Source organism: Seriola lalandi, unplaced genomic scaffold, assembly GCF_002814215.2.
Source record: "Seriola lalandi dorsalis isolate HSWRI2012SDOR001 ecotype SW California unplaced genomic scaffold, Sedor1 jcf7180002054861, whole genome shotgun sequence".
NCBI lineage: Eukaryota > Metazoa > Chordata > Actinopteri > Carangiformes > Carangidae > Seriola > Seriola lalandi.
This window is the reverse complement of record NW_019525414.1, coordinates 3,169,386-3,195,519: the sequence shown is the minus strand read 5'-3', so window position 1 is coordinate 3,195,519 and position 26,134 is coordinate 3,169,386. Positions and strand designations below refer to the sequence as shown.

General features: G+C 43.3%; 1 protein-coding gene across 1 annotated transcript in view; it reads left to right on the top strand.

Annotated features, from left to right (window-relative positions):
* The first annotated feature begins 735 nt into the window (after window positions 1–735).
* casz1 (castor zinc finger 1) overlaps window positions 736–26,134 on the top strand; it is a 46,146-nt gene continuing 20,747 nt past the window's right edge. Inside the window, 4 exon segments of the mRNA XM_087179728.1 lie at window positions 736–890; window positions 15,135–15,695; window positions 21,383–22,280; window positions 24,427–24,492. Of these exon segments, the coding sequence (XP_087035854.1) occupies window positions 812–890; window positions 15,135–15,695; window positions 21,383–22,280; window positions 24,427–24,492 (1,604 nt within the window). The 5' untranslated portion in view covers window positions 736–811.

The following is a 26,134-nucleotide window of genomic DNA, read 5'->3' as shown; positions in this document are numbered from 1 at the left end:
TGTTCTGTGTGGGTATCTGTGTTGTATACCAGTGAAAGTGTGTGTGCCTGTGCGTGCCCACAGTCCCTCGCTCTCTCTCTCTCTCTCTGGCTGCTGGCTCTGAGAGACCCACTGTAAGTCAATCTGTGTGTTCATATGCCTGTGAGTGAGTGTGTGTGTGTGTGTGTGTGTGTGTGTGTGTGTGTGTGTGTGTGTGTGTGTGCGTGAGCCACTACTGTACTACACTTCAGGGGCTAGGAGCCAGGACCGAGCCGAGCAGAACAGGGCTGAACAGGGTTGGAAAGGGCCGAGGGCCAGCTCCCTGTGCACACCACCCACTTCACACCTGTCTTTCTCCCTCTCTCTCTCTCTCTCGCTCTCACACACACAAACACATGCACACAGCTCATACTGCCGTGCTGCTCGGCACAGGGCTCTCATTGTAGCAGTGACAGGAGGGCGCCCGTTAAGTGGCTCTCTCTTCCTGGGGCCTGTGTGTGTGTGTGTGTGTGTGTGTGTTTTGTTCCCCCATGTGGCTGTGGGGTGGATAAGGGCGATGAAGGACCCCTACTGGTAAAGTGGGTAAACTCGCACAGCCTCGACATCTGTGCTCAGAGAGGGAGGGAGGGAGGGAGGGAGGGAGTGGAGAGAGAAAGAAGGAGAGAGGGGGAGGGTAAGGAGGGAGGAGAGATAGACAGCGAGAGAGGAGGACAGAGTGGGAACGAGGAAAGGAGTGAGAAGGAGAGAGGGAGGGAGAGCGAGACACAGAAGGAGAGGGGGAGAGAGAGAGAGAGAGAGAGCAGAGCCTTGACAGAGAGCAGTTGAGGAGAAAATGCCTTGCTTTGTGGAGAGAATTCTTCCAGGGCAGGAGGGAGAGGTGAGACAGAGCGCAGAGGGCGGTCTGCTGCCAGGTAAGACTCACACACACCTTCCTCTCCCTCTCCCTCTCTCCCTCTCTCACTCTCTCTCTCTCTCCCCCCTCACACACACACACTGGAGTTGAGTGCTACCTCGAGGTGAGCGGGTCTGCTACTAGTTGCAGTTGGCATGAGTCAGGCACGCATGTGTAGTGATGTGGTGGGTGGTGTCAAAGTAACAGTGTGTGTGTGTGTGTGTGTGTCTGTGTGTGTGTGTGTGTGAGAGAAAGAGAGAGAGAGAGAGAGAGTGAGGAAACAGAGCAGGTGTAATGTTTGTTTTTTGGAAAATTTTTGTAGCTTTTAATTACAGATGCACATTTGCACCTATAGTGCACTGAATGTCAGTGATGTGTTTAATTAGTTTTAATGGTGTGTTGCTTCCTCAAAAGTTTTGTTGTTGACTTTTTGTGCCTTATAGCACTCCACAGCCTGACGTCTTATATTTTACACTTACCGTTTCTACTTTATTTTTTACTTAACGACATTTCAGAGAGAAACATTGTGGGTTTTTACTCCACTGGATTTATTTGACATTTAGTAACTAGTTACTTATCAGATGAATATTTTTGCACACAGAATAAATCCAATGAATTGTTATAGATTAAACTACCCAGCAGTAAATAAAGTAGTTTTAAATGACCTCCACCTCAACCAGTTACCACACTAATGAATTGCATGTTAGCACCATTCAGCATGACATGAAGGCACTTTTACTTTTGATTCATTCAGTTTATTTTTTCTGACGATTACCTGTACTTTTAAATTTTGAATGCAGGACTTTTACTAGTAATTCAATATTTTTACATTGTGGTGTTGCCACTTTTACTTCAGTGAAGGATCTGAATCCACCACTAATTTCACATTACTTTCACCATTCTTTTAGCAGTACTTTTTATTTATTATGAAGCACTTTTCAGGCAGTTAAAGGCCACACAAAAATAATTAGTTTGACTTTGAAGGGGAAAAAGTGATCTAAATGCACTATTCTGAAAGCTAAAAATAAAAATAATTAAAAAGCACCTAAAATCCCTCCGCTCTAATGTCAAGTGCAGATGTTTTCAGATCTGACATGACATAATTTGCGGTGTTGGTTGAGATTGATTTAGCTGTTTAGATACAGATGTTGTGATGGAGAGGTTTGTCATCGGAGGGATTTTCCACTCTGCTGATGTAAATAGTGTCTGTTTAAGAAAGGCTAAAGAGTCCTTTTCTCCCTTCTTCAGACACAGTTCTTAGAGAAATAATCCTCCTCATGTACAATTAGATTTTCTCCTTTTGGTTAAATAAATACTGTGTCTGTGAACATAAACACAGATTTACATGCGGCCCAGTGGGTGTCTGTCTCTCAAACAGCTACAGCCTGGGCCTGATATTTCTTGTTGAGGCCCAGAAAAAAAAAAAAAAAAGAAAAAGAAAAGAAAGACAAAGCGGAAGTTGGCCAGCTCTAACTTCACGCTTGCTGTTTATTTGTTTTTATAACAAATGGAACCAGCTTCCCGAGTGAAAGGTGAAGTCAGAATTGAATTTGGCTTGCGTTACCGTGGCGATCTGGCAACCGCTCCAGTGTCCCATAGGACTGCTCTGGTTGCTGTGTGCCGGGCGCGTGTGTTTGTTATTTAACTGGTGTGTGTGTACGCTACTGCACTACGTGCATATTGTGTGTGTGTGTGTGTGTGTCTGTATGTGTGTGTGTGTGTGTGTGTGTGTGTGTTTGAGTAGTGGGTGGTGGTAGCAGCATTCACGAGAGAGACATTTTACTAAGCAGACATTTCCCCCTCTGTTTTCACTCTGACCTGGTAGGAGATTGATGACTGAATTGTGGAGTACATGTTAACAGTAACTGGTGATTTATGAAGATACTTAGGGTAAGTGAGGCCGCACAGGCTGGAGGGGAAGAAAAAGATATAGCCTTTTAAGTTAATGCAAAAATATAGCCTTTTTAAGTAATAATTGTTATTACTACTGCAGGGGTTTGGAGAGAGGTCTGAGTTAGACTTGGATGTGCACAAAGTGCAATGTGAAGCTTTTCCTTTTCCCTTGGCCATGTGCCTTCCTTTGTTTCTTTCTTTTTAACTGACTCCACTCAACATTACAAGTTTTTTTTTTGTAAGACAAAAAGAATTGAAATATAATATGTGTGGATATCGATACATAGATGGATAGATATACATGTTATATAGGCTCATTTCGATAACTACATTCAAATATTTGAATTGAAAAAAACCCCTCTTTTTTTCCTCAGTAAACCACAATGGAAAACTTTTCTTGGATGAACCCTTGCACTGCAACAAGTGCACTGTGTGTTTTGGCAGACCCCCTTAGCCAAAGATCCCTCAGAAAATCCGCATGCAATTTTAGAAGAATCAGATTCTTTCCCTTTGCTTGGCTCATGAACTCCCTTGATATCATGCACACGGAGAATCCTCCTCTCTATTCAAATATGAGATTCAATCCACTTGGATGTGATCTATAGCATTTTTAAGGAATAAAGCAATTTTAGGGAATACAGAGCCGTGCTTCCCCTGGAAGAGGGATGGCTTTCATTTTTTTCAAGGCACCTCTTAGACTGAGTGAAATGTTTCCCCTGTTCGCTCAAGGACAACTTTATTTCTTACCAGGGATTTAACACTCACTCAGTCCCCTCATAAATACAGCGTCCCTCGGCCCTTCGCTAGCCATAACTCATGCACTAACTCTCTAGCTAACTAAACTCATATAGCAGAGCCAACACTTGTTTGTCTTTTACCTCAGCCTTTCTCTCTCTCTTTTCCTCTCTGTCTCTTTTCCTCCTCTCAGCTGATTTATACATGACAGAATCTTCTCTGACTACCGTCTCACCAGGCTCCTGTGCTGATCTGCTTGGCCCACTCATGGAGTGGGTTTTAGAAGAAATGTGCATTTGAATATGAGCCAGCCTAATCTCCTTGAGGCTATTTAGAGTGAGCCTAATGCTCCAAGAATGAGCGAGAACAACACCGGAGAAAATGCGGACGTCCCTCTCGGCGTGTCACGACACAACGACGAAGCAAGTCTTTGATTTGCTGATGAAAATCTCTCTGTAAGGCAAAGGACATAAAAAAATCCTACTTTCGAGGCACCTGTTGGCGCCCGCAGTCTCCTTCCTAAAAAAAAATAAGAAGTCTTAGTGTGTGGTTTGCGTTTTGTCTTTCTGCCTTTATGGCACCTACCTGTGGAATTTTTACTTTTTAGCGTGTTATCCCAGTGGCACAATAACGAGGAGACACACAGCAGATGATAAACTTTCAAGCCATTTCCCTTTCAGTGGATGAAAGTGCTCAGGTGGGATATTACAGTATGGTGGAAGCCTTTACTGATCTGGTGCCGACTGGCATTTTGGGAGGAGACGGCCTTTCTGGCGTGGTTCCCGTATTGGTTGTTAACAGCCTTCTGGTACCTTCTGTTCTCTCTGTTCAGTCCCACCGGCCCGACACTGACAACTCCTCAAGCATCTGAAGACCCTCTGAAGTCAAAATCGCCCATTTTGATGTCTCATGGCAGTACCCGGCATTTTGTTGTATTTGCGTCTGAAAACACAGGCCCTGCTTGGAGGAATTACCCTCAGCACTCGTTGCTGTCGGATGGGGGAGGAGGGTATCATTCCCCTTTTTCCCCCTGTCTCCCTGCTCTCCTCGCTGTCCTTCCTTTCTTTTTGATCTCACCATCAAATCTTCCCCGGTTTTTATGAGTGACGTTTACCCGAGAGCATCTTGGGAAATGGCTGGCTGAAGAAGACGTTTGAGAAAAATGTGCCTGAGCAAGCTATCACCTTTGATAAAGCCATAGTTCCAGTGGGAGAGGAAGAAGAAAGCCAAAGAGTAAGAGCGTTGTTAGTAATGAAAAATGCCATGCCAGAGGGAGCATCTCTCTGATCCCGGCCTGTTAAACCAACAATGTATAGTACAACAGATACTGCACTAGTACATCAAGCATCTCTCTGTTGTTGTACCACAATGAGTATTTGACCCAGAGGACTTATCTGAATCTAAGGGTACCACACTGGGCCTTTATTGCACATCAGCTGGGCACCCAATAATCTCATAATACAGCGCTCACACAAACACAGTGAGTCACGCTGGTGCTGCCAGCGACGTTGGCATACCTTCAGCTGTGTCACCAGTTGGCAAAAGTCTGGAAAGGCATTTGAGAAGACCGCAAAAAGAGAAAGAAATAATGGGGAAGCGGAGGGTAGTTGAAGGCACAGAGAGCAAGAAATGTTAGCTTTAGTAATTACTACCTCCATAGAGGAGCAGTGGAGAGGACAGTGAGGCAAGCGAGCGCACGAAGGAGGCCCCGTGTGCAGATAATGAAGGGGTATCATTGTAGCTCTGACAGCGTTAATCTTAGAGTGCTCCACAGTGTGTGTGTGTGTGTGTGTGTGTGTGTGTGTGTTTCTCTGTCTGGTTGTGTGTATGCTCTGTGCAGCATATGTATATACTGCTGGAGTGTACGGGGTCGTGGTACAGTGCCACGGACTCTCGTCCCACCAGTGAGACCACCTGACAGCGCAGTTCATGGAACCCTGTTGACAGTCGCCGCCTCTCACAGCTTCTTGAAGACAGTCCTGAAACTCCGCAGCCTCTCTCTCGGTCTCCATAAAAGCGCTGGGATCACATCAGCACCCGAACTTGTCTTTTCAGACGAGGGAGGAAGAAAAGAGGAAAGTGGAAAAGGGGAAGAGCAGTCCAACTTTCTTTGTGCGCGGCTTTTTCTTTTTCTTTTTTCCTCTTCCCATTTGAAGTTGTGAGACACTCATTTAAGCCTCATTGCACACCGACACTCAACACACGAGAAAGTGTTATGAATATGTATCAACACAGCATATGGCAGCAGTAGCGCTGGGACTAGGTGTGTCCAGAAGGTAGAGTGCTGCCGATGCATTATTCTCCATTCAAATTACCACAGTAAGAATGCAGCGGGAAGCTGAGAGGTGTTCACCACCTCTTTAGACGGGGCAGGAGAAGAACCTGGATCATGTGAAACAGCAGGAACGGAAGAGCTGTGATGAGCACAGTAGTAGGCTGCCTGAGTTTCCTTGATTTGGTAGATTTTTTCGGCAGGTTCAAACCCAGCACTCGCTGACACAAGCGTGATTAAAAGTGATATTTCTGACACATTAGGATGCGCACGGGAAGTAACCTCCTCTAAAGCGTTCATTATTAGATGCATGACAGACCTGAATATTTATAAAATAGGTTTTAATAATTAATAGCAGCAATCTGCTCCCGTAATTCATCAGATTTGCACTTCAACAGAGTATCCGTTTTCACTTTAAAATAATAATAAGAGGAATATTAATGTTGCAGAAATGTAAAACGGGCAGCTGGATACAGCGCAAATAGGCAAGCGCTCCCTACACTTCTGAGGCTCTCCTTTAACATGTCACTGTTAAAATAAAATTACATTTTAAGCCGTCAACACTGCACCGTTTGAAAATCCTTCAGCTGCTTGTGCTTGACAATTTAGTGAGTGGCTTCTCACAAATGTGGCAAGTCATGAAGATAAAGCTGCAGGAAACAAAGTGGGTTTGGTGTAGAATGCAAAAGTAGTTGCTGTGGTTTTATCAAAAGCAAATTTATTTGTTTGAGTCAACTTAGCAGCACTTCCTTTTGTATACTGAGACCCAAAATAGACAGCATTCTTTTTTCCTGTAAAGCAGCTTTGCTTGTTTCATCGTTTCACAGTCATTTTTTTTTTTTTTTCTCCCTTATTGTGAGTGTTGTTTTATCACCCCTTCAAATTCAGTCATGCACATTCCTCCCCCTACTGAACTCCCAGAAACAAGAATGTTCCTGTTTTAGGTGAAAACTGCCACGTTTAGTTCCGCCTCCAGTTCACATTGAACTTTTTGGTAAAGCACACTGTTTCAGTGCTGTCACTGGCACAGGAGTGTGTTTACCCTCACTGTGGATCACTTTTTTCCTGAGTGTGTAGAAATGTCAGCTAGCGTATTTGACAGTGTGTGTCTCAGTGCAAATGACGTGACCTGCAGCCACTAGACAGAGAGGAGCAGAAGGAGCGCAGGGAGCACACAATGCCCTGCTGTCTACAACCCTGCGAGCAGGCGTGCGGCACACCAACACACACCCCTAATATTGGCTCCGGCCACTTAACATATGTGTTTACAGTGGATCGTGCACGTACGCGCACTCCCCCAGCAACACACGGACACACAAACTCTTTAAAAATGTCATGTATCATTGCAAACCCTGTTGTCACCTCCATCCTGCTTATCAGAAAAGTAAAAGATAACAAACTAAAGTTCTGGCAGGGGAATCATAGCCCTGGGCTCTAAAAAATGCAAATCCCACAAGCAGGAAGACTCATTGTCATCACTTCCTCTCTTAGCCCTACAAAGAATGTATTTTGATCAAAATTTAATTGTGCTTCGTAAGAAGAATACACTGAACAGTGAAGTTTAGAATGTGATAAAAAAAAAAAAAGCCTCCTATCTGTATTGAGCCATGGGTCATTTTTGGACAGGTAGACAACCTGCCCAGGATGACATTTTAACGGGCACCTGTGATTCATTCTACCGCATATAAAGTCCAAAAGAGGAAAAGTCTGTCAGGCAGAGCAAATGTTTTAATGGTAGCCAGGGATCGATGTTGTCAGCGCAGGCATCCTGTCTGGAAATACATGCTTTTTTTGGGTTAATGTCACCTCCTTCTTTCTTTTCAAGGAGAGAGAGAGAAGAAAAAGAGCAAAGGCAGGAGAGGGACAGGGAGGTCAGCGAGATCTGAGACGAGAGCTCGGCAGAATTTAGGGAAATTGCTTGAAAAACATTGACTCACACTCTCATTCACAGGGCCCCCGTATCTGAAAAACAAATTTGAAACATAACCTTGGAAATCAATTAAGAAGTCCCCGGGAGCTTGAGAAAAAAGAAGGGAAAGGTCCACCCTTCTTTTTTCTTTACCCCCCCCTCCTACATGTCTTTTTCTCTCCTCCACTTAACAGGAACTTGGATCTGCCCATCACAGTACTGCCTTGTGTGAGGAGGCTTTGTCAGCGGGGGCTTTATTTAATTTTTTTTTTTTTTTTTTTACGGCAGAGTGCCTTATATGCTGTCAAAATGTCTTAAGAGTCTTATTAAAGAAATGCCACAGCTCATTTCCTTGTAATGCAATTCATATGCTGGTGAAAGGGGGCATGTCTAAAGATCTAAACAGCTTTGCTTTTTAGGCTTCACATTAGGGGTTATCTGTGAGGGCTTGTCATTGATTGACATTATCTGGCCTGACAGGGCCTCATATCAAGGTTAACCTCATGGACAAAAGTGCCACCCGCGCGGACACACAAACACACTCGTAGTCAAATAAGACACGCTCTCCTCAACTTCCTGTTGAGAGGGGTGTTACGTATATGCGCCCGCTTCATCTGTGTGTGTAAGCCAGGTGGAGATTTCCAGACTTAATTGATAACTAATGGAGCGGCGTGTGCTGAGTTTACCCTGGAGGATTGACACTGTGTGTGTTTGTGTGTGTGTGTGTGTGTGTGTGTGTGTGTGTGTGTGTCCTGTGGAGAGATAGAGGGGGTAGGTGGTGGTAAGAGGATGGGGATGACTTACTCAGCAGTGTGGCTCTGGATTCTGGTAAATTAAATATGGCCCCGAAGATAATGACACGGAGTGACACACACCAGTCCGGGGGCTCCTGACCTCTTCGACGTGCGGGCCGTTCACTTTGCTACAGAAGAACGTGTGTAACTAACGTTCGTGTGACCGCCGTATGTACACACACTCACACACACACATCTCCCCTTCTCCCTCCCAACAAGTCACAAAGGCGACGAGAGATCCCCGTGACCAAAATACAACTGAAGCAGTTAATCTGTACAGATATTAGCTCAAGGGCCCTTGAGAGGTGCACCGCTGAGCCCCTTCTCCACTGTACTACCCACACTGCATTGCTGGCGCACCAAGCTCAGCGACCATGAGGGAGAGACACAGGGGTCGTCTGCTCATTTACCATGGCGGTTGGCTTATCAAATTGCACCCTTGGTGTCTTAAAAACCGAACGTGGGAGCTGAGCTTCAAAACAAAGCTGCAGGAATAAATTTTGCTTGTTTCAGTCCGTGGAATCACCCGACTGTGTGCAATTGTCTTTTTTTTTTTTTTTTTTTTTTTTAAAGCAAAGCTTCTGCCCCCTGCAACACACACACTTATAAATTAAGCCGTCATCTGGTGCCAGCTGTGAGTCCAGATTTCATGTACAATTTTAACAAGTTAGCCGTGTGTCCCATGAATTACCCTAAGCAGCAAACTGAATAAAAGTTGGCTGTTTTGGTACGTGGCTGTCAGAATGGTTCTTGTCACTCATGTCAGATTGTTTTTTTTTTTTCTCCCTTAGACCATTTTAGGTTGCTTGTCCTCTGCTGTGGAAAATACCATAATTACCCTGTTTGTGATGAAGGCGGAGGGCGTATTTGTCCTTAGATTTCAACTTTCCTGCCTGATTGCCCTCAAGTTCAACGTCTTTCCTCTTCCGTCTGCACTTGAAATATACATTGTTTTCTTCAGCCATTGTCCTGTGCAGTCAGTGTGTGTGTTACTGGGGCCGTTCGTGTCTGCCTTTGTCCTGCAGCGTCTTGTTTGTGTTTTGCGGCAGTGTGACGGGAGCGTGGCACTTGGCTGAGGGCTTGTGTTTGATAACAGCCCGTGGACGGAGCTGAAGTGAAATAGACCAAACGGGTCCTTCAAGGTCGGCACCCCCAGAAAGACAGCACACAATGTGCAAGGTCACATTCTAGACTAAAAGCAATAAGTGCTTTATTGATAGAAAAAAAAAAACACAACAAGCAGACAGATGTGCAACCAACTGATTAATAATAAAATAGATTTGTGAGAGAGAGGGACAGGGGGAGGGGGAGGGCGAGGGGCAAGCGGAGAGAAGACAGCTACCTCCTGACTGTATGTCCATGTGTCTGTGTACTGTATGTGTGTGCCTGCATGCGTGCATGTACAGTATGCAAAACATTGATCCTGTAGTGGAACCTAAAAAAAAAAATCCATTAGAAATCCAGTGGTTAAAAAAAAAAAAGGGGAAAAAAAAAAGAACAAAATGTGACTGATTAGTGCTGGTGGCGAGTTTACTGGGTGCACAGTCTCTCTTCATGCCTGAATCATTTCCTATCATCACCGCAGTTTGTGTGATCTGCAGAGTACAGTGTGAAAGTACTGTTTAAAAGAAGATCACAAGCAAACTCACTTCTCCTGTTTTGACAGTAATCTGCGTATCATATCTCATCAGTATCATGTTTTATGACAGAGACAACAGTCACTGTAGGTTCCTTTTTTCCATTCAGTCACTTTATGAACAATGTGCCTTTTGTACTGAACCTACTGTGCTATTATCTTTTTATGAAAATAAGCAGAGGGTATTGGACTGTCGTCATCTTTTATGTCCCTTTATCGTTCTTTCGCTCGTGCTCTCTCTATCTCTTTTTCCTTCTCGTCCCCAACCCGGCAAACCTGCCGAGTGAGTAGAGCTCCGAGGTGGATCAGTCAGTGGCAGGTTTAGATTTGAGGTGGGGAAAGCTAAGTCCCAGTCCCAGCCAAACCTGTCTCGTCAGGAAGACTCTGAAGGACAGGAGGGCTGGGAGATTTCCATATGCTCTTCCACCCCCCACCCCCCCTCGCCTCGCTGTTCGCCTATAGTAGTCTCTCCCCGCTCTTCTTGCTCCTTGGTAGTGTATACCCACCTTTACAGCCCCGTTTCTAAATCCCTTCTCTACATAAACTTCTCCTCAGATGTGCCCACCCCCAAACCCCCATCTATCAACTAGTTGGCAATGGCATTGTTTTTAATCATCAGAACCTCAAAATTATTATTATCGCTTCTGATGCGGCAATTAAAACTTCAGGTCAGAGGCACAACGAGCGGTGATCAGCAGCCGAGCTGAGAAGTTTTAATTAGACGATCAGAACCATTAATGCACAAAAAAAAGGTGTGCGCTGGGAAATTAACGGGAACGTCTTAATCAGGGTTAGCGACTCCGAAGAGGAGTCAAGTGAACAGAGAGCAAAAAACAAATCATTTCCGCACCACTGGGACAAAACTCAATTAAATATGCATGCGGAAAAATGGAAATTTCTCAGCATCGGCTGCACCGACTGTTGGAAAACTGTGGCAAAATCTCACTGCGGGGTCGGCGACCCGCTTATTGTTATTCTTGTGTAATAAAAATGAGAGAGGGGCCAGATGCTGGGGTCTGGGTGTCGTGGCGTAGTTGTCCATCAGTGGCTTTCCGCTTGACTTCCTTGCGGCTGCCGCAACCTCTCTACCATGCAAGGGGAGGGGTGGGGGTGGGGGGGGGGAGAAGAGGAAAACATTCTCTTCCTGCGAGCCCTAAATTTACAAAAATAAAAACATGGTAATTTTCAAGTGTGTCTGTGCATGTTTGCCTGTGTGGCTCAGTGGTTTCCCTGAAACACACATGCACGCTTACTCTCTCATACATACATCTCCCTTGAGAGCTGGAGACACAAAAGGTTCACTGAGCTACACACAGGGAGCTGCAGCCTTGTCGATTAATCTGCCAAAGGTTCATAAAGTTATAACTGCGCTTTTTTTTTTTTTTTTTAAAGAGCTGGAGCAACTCTCGGTTGCGTATTGTAAAATAATCCTGAGCTGAGCAGACATCTCCCAGACCCTGTTTGTATTAATTAACTCCTGATATTGCGGGGGGTTTGTCCCTGTGTCAGTCATGTTGAAACTCAGCAGGAATCTACAACAAGCCCTGTACCTGTGTTTGATTAGGTGAAGAGATTAGCCTCAGTTTAAACAAGTAATATCTACCTCTCTTATATACGGACCCTCTTGTGTGCTCGCTCCATACACACTGACAACTCTGCAGGAGGTGGGTGTGTTCCTGGTGCAGCACTGCACTTTGAATGAACAATACAGTCAGGTTATTTGGTTTTCTATATGTTGCATATGTGGTTTTACATTTCCCATAAGATGATTACACGAGTAGTTTGGATGTAAGCCGCCTCGTCTTGTATGTCAGAAAGAGGTAAAGCCATAGCCCCGCCAGTCACAACTATTGTTAACTCCCACATCCCTTACCCGTAGCTGCCTTGATTATAGTCTGCGCACGTTCACACAAATAATGCACTTCCAACAGCGTTATTAGGATTTGAAACACCACTTGATTGGGCATGATATCATTGTGGCACACAAACAGAGACTCTGCATCAAAAACCAACAAGACCTGTGGGGCTTAGAGCTGTGGAAGAGTAAGTTTGTCAGTGCGGCAGGCTAGACTAGAACACGAGCTGTGTCATCCAGCGCTGACAAGAAACAGGACCCAAAAGAACTTGATGATGCACTTATTTTTGACTGAAGATGAAAAAGAACCAGACCGAGTCCAAATGCAGTCAAAATAGTTTCTTGACTTTTTCCTCAGGTTTTGGCCTTATACAGACAGTATATGGCGCTCCTTTGTGGCCCTGCACTGTTTCCAGTAAAAATAGTGTCACAGTTAACATAAGCAGTTGGAAAAATTAGTTTCAGCTGTTGTGTTCAAATTCAAACCTGCCTATTTTTTTTTTTCCACCTTCCAGTGCTTACTGAGGTGTCTCCTCCTTGACAATTAGCACACCAGGCTAAAACAGAACTGTAAATAATGTCCAATGCATGTGACAGTGTTGTTTTTCTTTCTGATATTCATTAATAAGGCAGAATGCTTACTGGACTCTCAGGGAGGTGGGGGAGTTGGTCCCAGAGGGAAAAGTTGTTCTTTCATGTAGGTCCCCACAGATTTTATCTCATTGTACGCTATCATGCACACAAACGACTTGAGGTAAACAGCTTAGTGTTACCATAGCAATCCCTATTGTAAGCAATGGCAAAAAGCTGCTGTGGACAGAAACCCTCAGCATAAATAATAGTTTAGACAGCTTCCATAAACCATCCAACCATAGCATGTTCCTTCTCAGGGGGAAGCTCACAATATTAAATTTGTTTTAAAGCATGCCGCACCTTTAGAAGGAAACACTGAATATGTACACTTAAGATGTCTGTTAATTCAGTTAGACGCCTCAACCAGTAGCACTTGGTCCTCTACTCACGCTCCTTATTGTTAACAGAAAATCATACATAAATAGGCACTAATGGAAAGAAACAACTGCGTAGGGGTCATTTCCTACAAGGAGCTTGAGATTGCAATGGAAAGGAAATCAGTAGTTAAAGCATGAAATACTGAACACAGTAAACAGAAAAAAATCACCTCTACTGCAACACCCAAATGACCTCAATCTTCCTTTGGAGAGTATTTCAAAAAAAAAAAAAAGAAAAATCTAGAAAATTTATGTCTTCTACTTCCTAATAGTTTTTCCAGCTGATTTTTTTTCTTTCAAAATTGCTGTCTTCTAAAAGGTGACCCTTTCACCCCTGCCAGCAATTGTCTAACACTAAATTGTACAGTAATGTGCCGCTGATATATGGCCCCCTCAAAACTACATAATTCCTGAAGTCATTGTTTCAGAGAGGAAGCTCGCAATGTAAATACAGTAACTGAGAAAGCATGTGTGGGGAGCAGGGGGTGCATTGTCTGGCGTTGGGGTGATCTGTAAACTCCTTCAAATTGTATATCCTCTAATGATGCCACAGCTTTGCAAAAGAAAATGAAAACAGGCTTTTATGTTGCACCGATGTGATTTACATAATGCTGGCAATGGCTCACACATGATTGTGCTTGGCTTTATGGCTGAAGGGAAATGAAGAGGCTCGTACTCATTGTTGTAGAAAGTGAATTGAGTCTTTAAGATAGAACTTTGTTACCTCTGATATCGCACATTTTTTCTCTGCTGAAATGGTGTGTCCGTAGCTCAGTATAGTCTATTATCTTACACACAGTGCGGCTGAGTTAAGATTCAATACAACTTCACACAAGAAGAAATATCTCTGCTGTGTTTAACAGTTTCCACAGAGCCTCGACTGACAAAGCTTTACATACTGCTGAATAAAAAGTGAACATGGTTGTCTGATCCCTGGTGAATCTACAATCTACAAGTAGATACAGTGTTACTCACACTCACCTCCTCCTCCTTTTTTTTTTTTTAAAAGTTATTTACAACACGATAAAGATCTGGCCTTGATTTTGAGTCTGGAAAATGTTGTTGGAAGGTGAACTTTGGTGGCTCTGGAAATCAAGTGAAAGGTAACAGTGTGCAGTTTCTGCCCTAAAAAGGCAGCTCTGGATATGGAATGCCACAGGCAGCTGTTCCTGCCTCATCAGAGGACATGTTATAAAGATAGCCCCACTTGGGTTGAAATAATGCCACCCATTCCTGCCCCAAAGCACACTCTATCATACTCTATTGTTCAGGGAGGCCACACTGGGGAAAAAAATGTCGAGCCTGTGTAGTATGTCTTGTTAAGTGAAGACATGTAAAACACAGGAACTACTGCTATTCTTCTTGCGTGACGTACCCATGTTGCCCTCTTGGCTACATCAACGGTAAAAGTAGAAAAGAGCTGATATACACACGGTGCATTATTTTCCGGTTAATAAAGTGAAATCAGCAGCCTCCACAGAAACAGTTATAGAGTCTAATCTCTCTGAATAGCCAACATGAGAACACGGCTCCAAAAAGCCCAAAAGGTGCTCAGCATTTTCGCTCCACATTCTGACAGCTTTAATGCTGAGCAGCCCCCCACTCAGTAGCAAGACCACAGCCTCTTGAGGTGAGAGTGAAGATAACATTTCACAGTGTCTCTATAGCGCTGTCATGTGAAGGATTATGTAGCCGTGTATTTGCTGCTTGTAGTACCGTAGGGGGTCTGATACCTATCTGCCTGTGGTTTCAGCTGCCTGTGCTTTTTTTTTTTTTTTCTCCTTTTTTTTTTTTCCACCACTGCGTTAAACTCTGAGCTGACCGAAGAGGTGTGACTTAGAGAGATATGTACAGTATCTCTGGGTGTCCTTCTAGTCTTGTGCTGTTATTGTTAAGTGCTTTTGGATGTTATTAATAGCAGCGGCCACTGTTGTTCTATATCAGTTTGTTTTTCCATTCTGATGTTCAAAATCAGCTTAATTCACTGACATGGAAAAGCTGGTTCATATCTGTTTCTGGTGATACTGAAAGCATACCTGGATCTCATTTGGAGGGAGTTATATTTCTTTAAATGTTTCTTAAACTGTAACTGAGAGTCTTATTATGATTTCTTTTGACTAATGTTGTACATTTTTTGTTTTTGTTCTTCTTTCCATCAGCTGAAAGGAGTTTATGCACTGAAACGACCTCAGGAAAATCCAAGATGGCCGCCAAAAGGAAAGGTGGCCTAAAACTCAATGCTATCTGTGCCAAGCTTAGCCGCCAGGTGGTGTTCGACAGCAGCTCCCAGAATGCAGAGGGAGACCAGAGTGTAGCAGAAAACAGTGAGCGTGGCAGTTCCCACTACGATGACAATGAGACCAACTTCCCCGAGAGCCTGAGCCTGAATCAGAGTCTAGAGGAGGACCAGAAGAGACGCGAGGCCATCGAGAAGTGGGTCAACGGCGAGTACAGCGACGAGCCGCCAGCTCCTGACGACGAGCAGGAGCATGAACTCAAAGTCAGCAATGACGAAGATGGCCCTCCTGAGGGCGTGTACATGGTACAGCCCAAAGGCTGCAGCGACGAGGAAGACAATGCGGAGGAGGCCGATCCTGTGGCGGGGTCTCAGGATGGCAGTTACCATGACGACAAAGAAGCGGATGACAGGCCCTCAAAAGACGACACCTACATGCCGCCGAGCGAGGCCCCGAGTCGCCAAGCACCTTTCTCCTCTCCAGGTACATTGTGACTGTCCTCCCTGTTGTGCAGTGTCACGTCCCTGTCAGACTAAACTTGACTCTTTTTATACATCTTACACCAACACTACCTTTGCCCTTCAAAACAGTCCTCTCCATAGTATTAAGGGGCAAAGGCTCAGATAAAGGGCGGAGGGACACTCCACATAAGCTTTCGTGTGCCCAATATTGGAAAGACACACTCTAGAGTTACGTTATGAATAGCCAGTGACATTATTACCCCAAAGACAGATTCAAGTGGCAGGCCTGGGGGGGGGGGTAACTTGTCAGTGTGTGGTTAACTGTACGAAGAAATTCATAAATGGAGTAGGCTTTCAACGTAAGGCCGTTTATGCACTCTCCCAGCAGCTGTGGGCCAACAGCGCATGGCAGGGCCAGGCTAAGCTTCATATTACACCCAGGATTACATATTGAGTCTTTGATTTTTCCCTAAGCTCACTAAACTTAGCCACTGCTTCAAGCTCCTCTATTACATGGAGTTGTAGTGGGCCTTGGTGGAATTTGGGTTTTTTTTCACAGTTGGGGAATACAGGAGATCAATTGTCAAATAAAGTCAGGAATAGGGAAGTTATATTGCAGTGGCATATCACGCTTAAATACGTTATTGTCTTCTCACAAACAACAATGGCTCCATGTATTTATTGTTAGCAGACATGAACATATTTTAATAAATTCCTTAATACTATGTGCTCTTGTAAATGACTCATAATAACCTCTGTTTAATTGTGACATGATGTTCCCTCGGTATAATTTACTGATTATCAAATAGATAAAGCTGGCAGAGAGTTCCAACAGTCACGCTGAAGTAGCAAGAGAATGTGTTAACTGCACAAACAATCTTTTAAGAAAGTGCCCTTTACAGTTATACACTTTGTGACCCTTGAAACTAGACACATACGCAGTATAGGAGAGATTGGCCTTTGTATAGCAGAAGTTAAAACACAGAGCTGTAAAAAGGAGAAAAAACGTTGCCGGTTATATGAATAGATAAAGCCTGAGAGACAACCAGAGAGAGAAAAAAAACAGCAATTTGCAGGCGCGACCGGTTGTTGTGGTACAAAAACAAGTTTTGTTTTGTGCTTGCTCACATCAGTTTAACAGTTTTTCGGTCTTTCATCTAGGTTTAGGTATCTACCTCAGAGTCATGTGCACAAGCTCTTTTTGTCTTCATTTGTTTTCACAGACTGTACAGCAGTAGCTTTGGCCACACAGAATTGGGGGCAGGGGCTTCTCAGAAAATGAAGCAGGTTTCATTTCAGAGGCAAATGAAAAAGGCTTTGTGGTTTTAATTAGTCATTTTGTGTGTATTTCATGCCATAAAAAAGCCTGTCTGTAAATATGTATTACTGTTGTGTAGCAGGTCTACACCTTTCCCTCCACTGGCTCCTTTACAACTTTACATCTCACAACAAAGCCAGAGTGTTTGAAGACTGCAGGGAGAGCATACTGCATCAGTTGCAAATCTTGTCTTTAGTGTGTGTTTTTTTTTCAGAGTTGCTCTTTGTTGATTGTAACTAGGGCATCTATATTGCCATGTTTCTGCTCAGCTCACAATTAAAACATTTTTTTTCGCCTCTCTCTCTCTCTCTCTCTCGCCGCTGTCTTTCAAAGGCTGATGCGGAGTGCACATAATTATGCATATAAACATAGTGGCTTAATTATCTCTCACAACATCAGTGACAATGTAATTAACAAACATTGCAAGATCAATGAGAGAAACTGCGACCTTCAAAACATTTAACTCCTCACATTGAGGCATCGTGCGGATTTCCTATCAGTGCAAAACCCCAGAATACTTTTCCTAGATAATTTAGATGTCGCATTAGAGCCCTCATAAGCCAGTCAATGGAAAAACCAATGAATAAAAACTATGAAAGCAATGACAGAGATGCTCATAGCGATGGATCAAACAGGCTTGACCATGACTTCCATTTGCAATTCTGGGTTCACTGTAAAAGGTTATTGTTCATTTCAAGCTATTTCAAAGCCCTCTCTATTTACTGCCTGTTAATTAACTAAGCAAACAGCGAGGAAGTTTGTAGCTCTGTACAGTTTTGTGTGTGTCAAATTAGTCCAAACAAATGCACATAATGTCATTTATTCAGACCAACTCTTTATTAGGATACCACTGTCCATTTAAACAAAACACACTTAAACTAATTCACCAACATGAAGACAAATTGCTTTTTAAAACTCTATTTAAATTATTGTACCATATAAAAGAATCTCGCTATTCAAAACTTTCCCAGACTGAACTCCACTGAAAACGCGGACACATTATTATTTCTTAAGCAAATGGTTTACATTGTGCATGTGTGGCTGGAAAGGGACACCCATTAGAAGGGTATTCAAACTTAAGATTAGTCCATATATAGCCACTAGCATGCACGTTTATCAGCAGCAACACCTCTGCCTCTCAGTCCTGTGAGTAGAGAAGCTATGCCACACCGATGTCCATGTTTGGTTGCCAAAAGGAGATATAATGCCCATCTGTTATCATATCAGGGAGGGAAAATGTGGCCTAATTGCAACAAATATAGACAAGGCAGGTCTGTGTCGTGTGTTGGATTTTGCTTGCCTGAAGTGTCAAGATTAGGAACCACTTCTTTGTAGATTTTCCGGTGGCACCAGAGAGAGAGACTGCAGAGGGAAATGTCAGATGTGTTAGCAAACAGGGAGGGAAAATGATGAGAGTGAAAGAAAAAGAGAGAATTATTCACTTATTTATTTATTTTTGGGGATGGTTGGTAGCGATTGGGGTGGGGACGATCTCACCTGAACCCATACGCCACACATAGTCTCCCACTTGGTGTCACATCATCATTAAGAGGCAGCCAGATAGGGCTTGAGTAGAAAACTCATTTACATGGTGTTTTAGAAAGGTTATCTCCTGTCGGTCCCAGTCATAATCCCTTCAAGTCCAATCATTTGCCTTTCGTTGATTTCACGCCACATGAAGGAATAAAGAGACTCGGCTGATTTTTTGGAGAAGGTGATGATAATACCCTAAGCAAATAGAATATGAAAAAGCGGATGTCTGTGTTCCCATGACAGAACCCACGAGTCTCTCTGCAATAATTATCAATTGACTCTGCAGCTAAAATTATACATGTTTTCTTTAATTTGGTAGCTACTCCAAAGCAATAGTCAACAAGCCTGAAACTATTCACAGTCAATACAGAATCAACTGTGACATTTTTTATATTAGTGATGAGAGTGATTTTTAATTTTTTTTTTTTAATTTAGAAATTTTGAAATATGATTCCCATCCAATGATATTTACTCTGCCTTGCTCTTTTTAAATATCACTCCTCACTCAGTAAAGTGCAGTTCCACTTTCTGTCTCGCACTGGGGTCGGTGGGTTGGCCCTAACTTTAGAGCTATATGATATACTGTGTCCTGAGATGCCCTTACAATTACAGTAGCAGTTAAAGCCAACTCAGCACTGAGGTTATCAAACACCTAAATCGTAAAAGAAGAATGTTTAACCAAACATTTCCATGTTCTAATATTTTAAAACATCATTTCATGTTTTATCAGTTCACTAGCCTAAGAAAAGTTAACTATAGAATAAGGTAAATTGAATTAGACCAGACAGTAAATACTCATACACTTGCATATACAATATTTCCCTCTGTGGTTTCAGTACATGTGAAAACATGGTAGATCTGATAAAAAATGATCTGTGGCAAACATGAAGGTATTTCCTCTCAAATACCTGATCCATTTCTCTTAAATTTTTCATGCCCTTTCGATCCACCAGATACTCTTTCATACTGATCCACCGCGCAGAGGAGCAACCCCATTGCAGTGAATGGAAATTTGGGGATTATTTTACATGCTGCGCAGGAGATGTGAAAAGCAGGGCACAGCGACTGATTTAGCAATAACTGAGAAATCTGAGACAAGAGCAGAAATATTTGTGTATTAATTACCCGGGTGGTAGCTGATATTACCTCACACCAGCTCATGTGTGCTTTGGTCATGAAAAAAGCAATAAAACATTTTTTAAAAAAAGAATGTGGACTCTGGTCCTGTGACTGTGCCAATGATTAGTTAAGATTGCCAAAGGTTTCAAATGACCCGTGTTAAATTATCATCAGCTGCATTACTAGCATGTCTATATTCTGGTATGCTGCCTGCAACATGCAAACTGACACAATAAAAGATATTTGGCATTGAGTTGGATAGGCAAACATAACAGTTTGAGGAAAAGCTGCCTCACGAATCCTCCCTGTCTCTTTTTTTTTTCTTAGTTTCTCTCTCTCACATGCTCTCTCTCTCTGCCTTTTACCCCATGCTCTTCCTCTTTATGCAGAGCTTTGTCCCTCCACTGCTTTCAGGCCACATCATTTTTCCCTTTTCCCCACTCTCTGACCCCGTGCACTAACCTGGATGAAAGTTAATGGGCCAGAATTAATCTCCACATAATGCAATTAAGCTATACATTGACTATATTTTGCTATGTCCTTGGGGAAGTTGTCCAATTTAATGGACTCTTAAAATGAAAGTGGTGTTTCAGTTCACAAATGTGTAAAAAGAGGAAAGGATTCATTCTGTTCACTTTTGAAGGTGACACCGTAATCATGTTATTTTTAAAATACCTCACACCAAGCTTCATAGGGGATTTTATGAAATGCACTTAACATGCCATAATTTCTCTGCAGATAGTAGTGATCTGTCATTTTAATAATGTTCAGCATCAGTCCTCATGTAAGAATTTACAGTTAAATGTGCTGATAGTGTTACTTGTGCTGATAGGGTTTCTTTTATATATTTATTTTTCAAATATGGTCCCTTAATGTCTTTACTGTCATGCTCTTACATGTCGAAAATTTGCTGAAAATATTATTTTCAAAAGTAACTCTCTCATTAAATGTGATAATAGCAGAGCACGATGAGCCTAGACAATCAGAAAAAAAAGTTTTTCAATGTGTCCTTTGGTACAGTCACCTGCAAATTCTGCAGAACTGACTTATAGTGCAACCAAAACAGGAAGAGCATCGCCTCAGACTGCTTGTTTTGTAGACACATAAATACACAGCATATACAGATGTTGGTGTAGCTTGCAGTGGAGAATCACTTTCCTGTGATTAAATTCACTACAGTTCTGAAGTTACAAGGATAATGGCATCGCATCAATCATAAACATCCAATGTTCAGAAAAATGGATACACTATAAAGTAGTATAGTTTTTCCATTATCTAAATGTCGCAGCGTGTTTGCCAAAATGGTGAGGTGAGATAGCATTGTTTCATTAATTGGGCCAACAAAATATATTTTACACTTTTAACACAAAGCTACTTTACCAGATTAATCTATTTGTAACCAACATATTTGATGTCAAATAAAAAAATTATTTGCAGACTATCCACTTCGACTACAAAGCACATGGACAGTGGAACAGTTGTCAAGGCGAGAGGAAACCATTTATAGACTGATTTAGTGACCTGAATTTGGCTACTGACGTCTTGAGCAATGAGTTAAGTTGGGTGCAGTTTCACTACTCAAATGAAAAAACAATCACATTCGTAGATGCTGTTTTAGCAAGTAAAGGTGTTATTACAGTCACTCTAGATTACGTTTTCAAATTTACTGGTGGCAGTCTTAAAAGGAAAAATATGAATGCACATCTTACAAAGGAGCCCTCTTTTGCTTTTCTCTGCAGGAGAAGCATCTGCCCTGCGAGACTATGCAGCCAACACCATGAATGAGTTTTTGGGAATGTTCGGTTATGATGACCAGCAGGTAAGGGATGAGCTGACCAAGAAGATCAGCTTTGAGAAGCTCAAAGCCGCTACCTCAGACCCCTCATCCCTCAGCAGTGAGGAGGCCTCACGGCGCGCCCGCTTCTCCAAGTATGAAGAGTACATTCGCAAGCTAAAAGCTGGCGAGACCCTACCTTGGCCCATCCATGCTTCCCCACCCAAACCAGATGACCTCAACTCAAAACTGGCCCAAGAGAAGAGTGCTACCATCATTCAGTCCTCCGGGTGCCTCCCCGGGGCAGAGGCACAGATCTACCCCTCCAGCCTGGACCACAAACAGCCAGGAGGACCTCAGCTGGGCACATCCCAACCACCCAATCCCTCTCACATGCAGAACATGGCATCCCGAGCCTCCAAGTATGACTTCTTTATTCAGAAGCTGAAAATGGGTGAGAGCCTACAGCAGCAGAACGGTAATTACAAGCGACCCTCCAAGTACGACCTGGAGAACGTCAAGTTTCTGCACCTCTTCAAGCCTGGTGAGGGCAACCCTGACATGGGCGGTGCCATCGCCTTTAAGACTGGCAAAGTGGGCCGCCCTTCGAAGTATGACATCAGAACAATTCAGAAACTGATGCCAGGAAATCCCGAGGCCTCGTTGATGCCCAATGTCCTCGCTTCGGCACCGGGGAACCCAGGAGCTCCTGGTGTCCCGACTGTAGGTGCAGCTGGGGCCAGCATCACTCCAGGCCTCACAATGGACCAGACAGGACACATAAGCTTCAATGCCGCCGACTACCTGAAGTCCAGCTTTTCCAAGACTGACTCAATCACCACGGGCACTGTGTCCTCCGTTAAGTAAGTCTGCTCAAACATTGTCGTATCAAACTAGAACGCACAGAGAAGACTTTTCATTTGTTTTTGGTCTGCATAAAAAATACAAATTTTTGCTGATTTGGGAATATGTAAATCCCGTCCAAAAATAGAAATTGTGCAATTTTTTTTCACTGAATTTATCCTGTGGCTGGAGTGCTACCCATAGTGGAAATGCCATAAGATTTTAGTACTTCAAAGTGTCTAATTTGTTAAATCTGGTGCATCATTTAATTTTTAGATGAACTGGTCAAATAAGAAGGGAATCATTCAAAATGGTGGAAATTCTCAGTAGCCAGAAATGGGCGTGGCCTAGATGAATAGATATGTGTTGATCAGGGATGTAAATTTTGTGATGTTGTACTTTCAGCAGGATTGAGTGAAAGTAACATGGTAACATGGTGGCGCTACCCGCACCAAAGACAAGAGGCTCCTCGGTCCACGACTGAACTTCACACTAAATGTAATTGAAGTCTGTGGAGCAGATTTTAAGATATCCAGCTAACAAGTAACAAGTAGACAGACAAACAAGACCTCCTTGGTGAAGTTAAGAATGAGGGAATAACATACATGGGATGCATGGCATCATCTGAAGGCATGCATCCCATAACATCATTTGACATAACGCATTCGTTATGTACACCAAAACAATGCATGCCTGAAATCTGATAATAAGTCACATAACCTGTCAGTGAAATTCCACTTTCCACAAGTATACTGGTGGATTGAAACGATTCCAAGCTCAGAGGCCTATCTTCTTCACACTGATAGTCTCTCAGTGGAACACCTTGGAGCTAATGTGAAGCTCACATACACTTAACTGCTACTGTGAGTCAGTTAGCCTAATGCAAAGGTAATTGCTACCTCCACAGCAGCCAACAGGAATGTAGTGTGAAATAGCGCATAGCGCCCAATAGATCCACGACATGATGAGTTGCGAAGGCACATGAAGTGTTTACTCGCTGTAGCACTCCGTGGAGACTGATTTAGCACAGTCATCGCAAAGTGACTGACTTCTTTCGTTTGGCTAGGGTGTAACAACTCTCCCTTTAATTACTTTGGAGCCATGACTAACCTCCCGGCGAGTCACAGGGGCCGACTAAACACTGCCTGACGAGTGCACTTTAAAGGAAGCAAACGAGGGGTTTGGGGAGCTAGCCTACAGTCGTGTGCACTACCAGTAGGAAACAGCTCCCAGAGTCTATTTGATTGGTTTTGACCTTGTCTCTAGTTAGTCAAGACCTATCAAAGACACTGTTCAAGAGCCCTCAGGCACCTCTCCCTCAGGCTTTGGCCTTTGTCAGGTTAGGGCTCAGTGGAGCTGCAAGCTTGGCTAACTGACCCAGTCTGGTGCTTGTATACAGGGAGGAGAGGGGGTGCTAGGGAAAATGTCTGGCAGCACATCCTCCCCTCTGGGCCAGATTAACCTCAGGTCATCCCCCGTGTGGAGCTGCTCACATGGAGCTAAATGCCATTCCTGAGAGGGAGCAAGCAGAACCAATAACTGTATTATGACATCTACAGACAGTACTGCTACCAGCTTCGTGAAGGGAGTCACATCACAGGTGACAAAGAGCACACAACATTCCTCAGCACGCCTCTGTAATGCAATAAAGTGCCCTCGATGTCCTGTTTGCAACTGATTTTGACTGAGTTGAAAACTGGTACTAAGTCATGTAGCTTGATCCATATGCATTTGAAGCATCAGTGTTGTCTTACATTTTTAGTTTGAGCTGACTGTCCAGACGGAATGGAGACAACTTGACATCAGCATTGGAGGCAAGGCCCTCAGAGATTATCAGAAAAGACCTTTTCGGAGCTTTTTTCCACATCCACATTATCCAGTTTTGCATATGAGCACTCACCAAAATACCTCCATAAAAGATTAATGTCCCTTTGCTCCTGCATTTTGCCTCTCGTTGGTTGGGAGACCATGCATCAAAGTGTGCACCTTCCATCTCTGATTCATACGCCACGTGAAAACGCTGTTATGCCACAAGAAAATGCATATTGATAGTCCAAAGTTTGGGAGCGGCTTGTAAGTAAATATTGTGTCAGTTTGTTTTTATTAACAACACGCAACCCAACCTCACCATTAATCCTGTCTCCTTTGTGTTTGCTGTCGCATTAGAAATGGCCTGCCACCAGATAAACCCGCCGGTGACGACATCAACCTCTATCAGAAATATATTGCCAGGTATGCAAATCCCTCAATGTGCTACACCGATGAAAAAATACACCCAAAACAGAGGTGGGCTTTCTTTATGTACTGATGGTGTGTTTTATTCAGTGATGTAACTAGATGGTAGACTGGTATGAAAATGTTCTGTGCGCAGTAAATTAATTAAGAAAAGAATTTACGTGCTGAGAGGAAGTAGAAGGATGGGGGTTTAATGAAAGAGAAATGGTTTGATGGTAGCTTACTGTAACTGGTTGAATAAATGCTCACAGTGTGTGTAGCACTAAAACACTGAGGAGAACATAATGCTGTGCAACTCTGTACTGTTTGCTGTGAGTGACACAGAGAGGATATGAGCTCAGGCCGGGTTCTTCTTTAGTTCTGCCGTTTATTGTTGAACACACGAGGAAGTGACTGATCTAAAAAGTCAGTCATTCACACCAACGCAGACAAAAACATCAGGGGAGGGGAGGTATCTTTCGTTTCAATGGACACAGAACAATGTCCCCCATTCTGGATTAATTTTGAGCCGACACTAGAAAGGTGATTATCACTTGTTTGTTTATTCCGTTTAAAAAGAAAGAAAAACAGCATTTGAAAAGCCAAAGTGGCTTTGGCATTAATGATTACTTCTCCAAGCCATAACATGAAGGGCACAAATCAAAGCCTTGGCACTGACAGACACACATCCTCTTCTCCACACACATACACACACACAAAACCCCTTCCTTGGACTGATTACATTTTGCAAGAAGATTTAATTAAGGAATTTTTAATGAGGCTTCTGCTGGCACTGCCAAGAACTGTTTTGATATTTGCGCTGCATAATGCATAAAATTTGTCTAAACATCTCGGCAGTTGATGCACGGGGAGGCTGCAGATAAGCCCAGATACAGTTTCAATTTCCGTGTTGAGGTTAGGAAAAAAAGAGAAAGGAAAGAAGAGGAGGGAGGAAAAAAATGGAAAAGGAGGGCTCATAAAAAGGGCAAATGTAGCGCAGAGAGGGGAGGTGGAGGTGGGGGATGGTCCTCCTCGGAGCTAGGGGCTAATGAGTGCACGCTAATACTAAAAACCAGCTTTGTAAACGTGTTTGCACCCAATCCTCGTGAAAAGAGAAAAAAAGTTCTTCATCTCCTCACCACACTACAGTTTGATGTTTTAAAGAGCTTCCCTGGTAGTGTTTAGTTGCAGTTTTCACTCTTTAAATGCTTTCATGCACCCACTATTGCCTCGGCACTTTGATCTGTGTATCTCTATTGTAACTGGAGATGCGCTGCAATCTCTGTATCGTGGCGATATTAATATTTAATCTGCTGCTGAATAGCAGCGGCCCATTAGGCCCCCTGACGCGGCAAGTGGGAATTGTCCAGAGGCAAAGTGATACAGCTGGGCAATGAGCAGAGGGGTGGGCCATGGCCTCAGGAGGATGGGGGGGCTTTGTGTGTTCATAAGTGTAAATGTGTGTGTGTGTGTGTGTGTGTGTGTGTGTGTGTGTGTGTGTGTGTGTGTGTGCATGCATATGTATATGTATATGTATATGTATATGAGAGAAGAGTATAGAAAACACTAATGTGTTGGCTTTATTGCATACAGGTTGTTCGACTTGTTTTGACTGGTTTGGTCTTTTCTAAAAGATCCATCAAACCTTTGCACAGCCCCC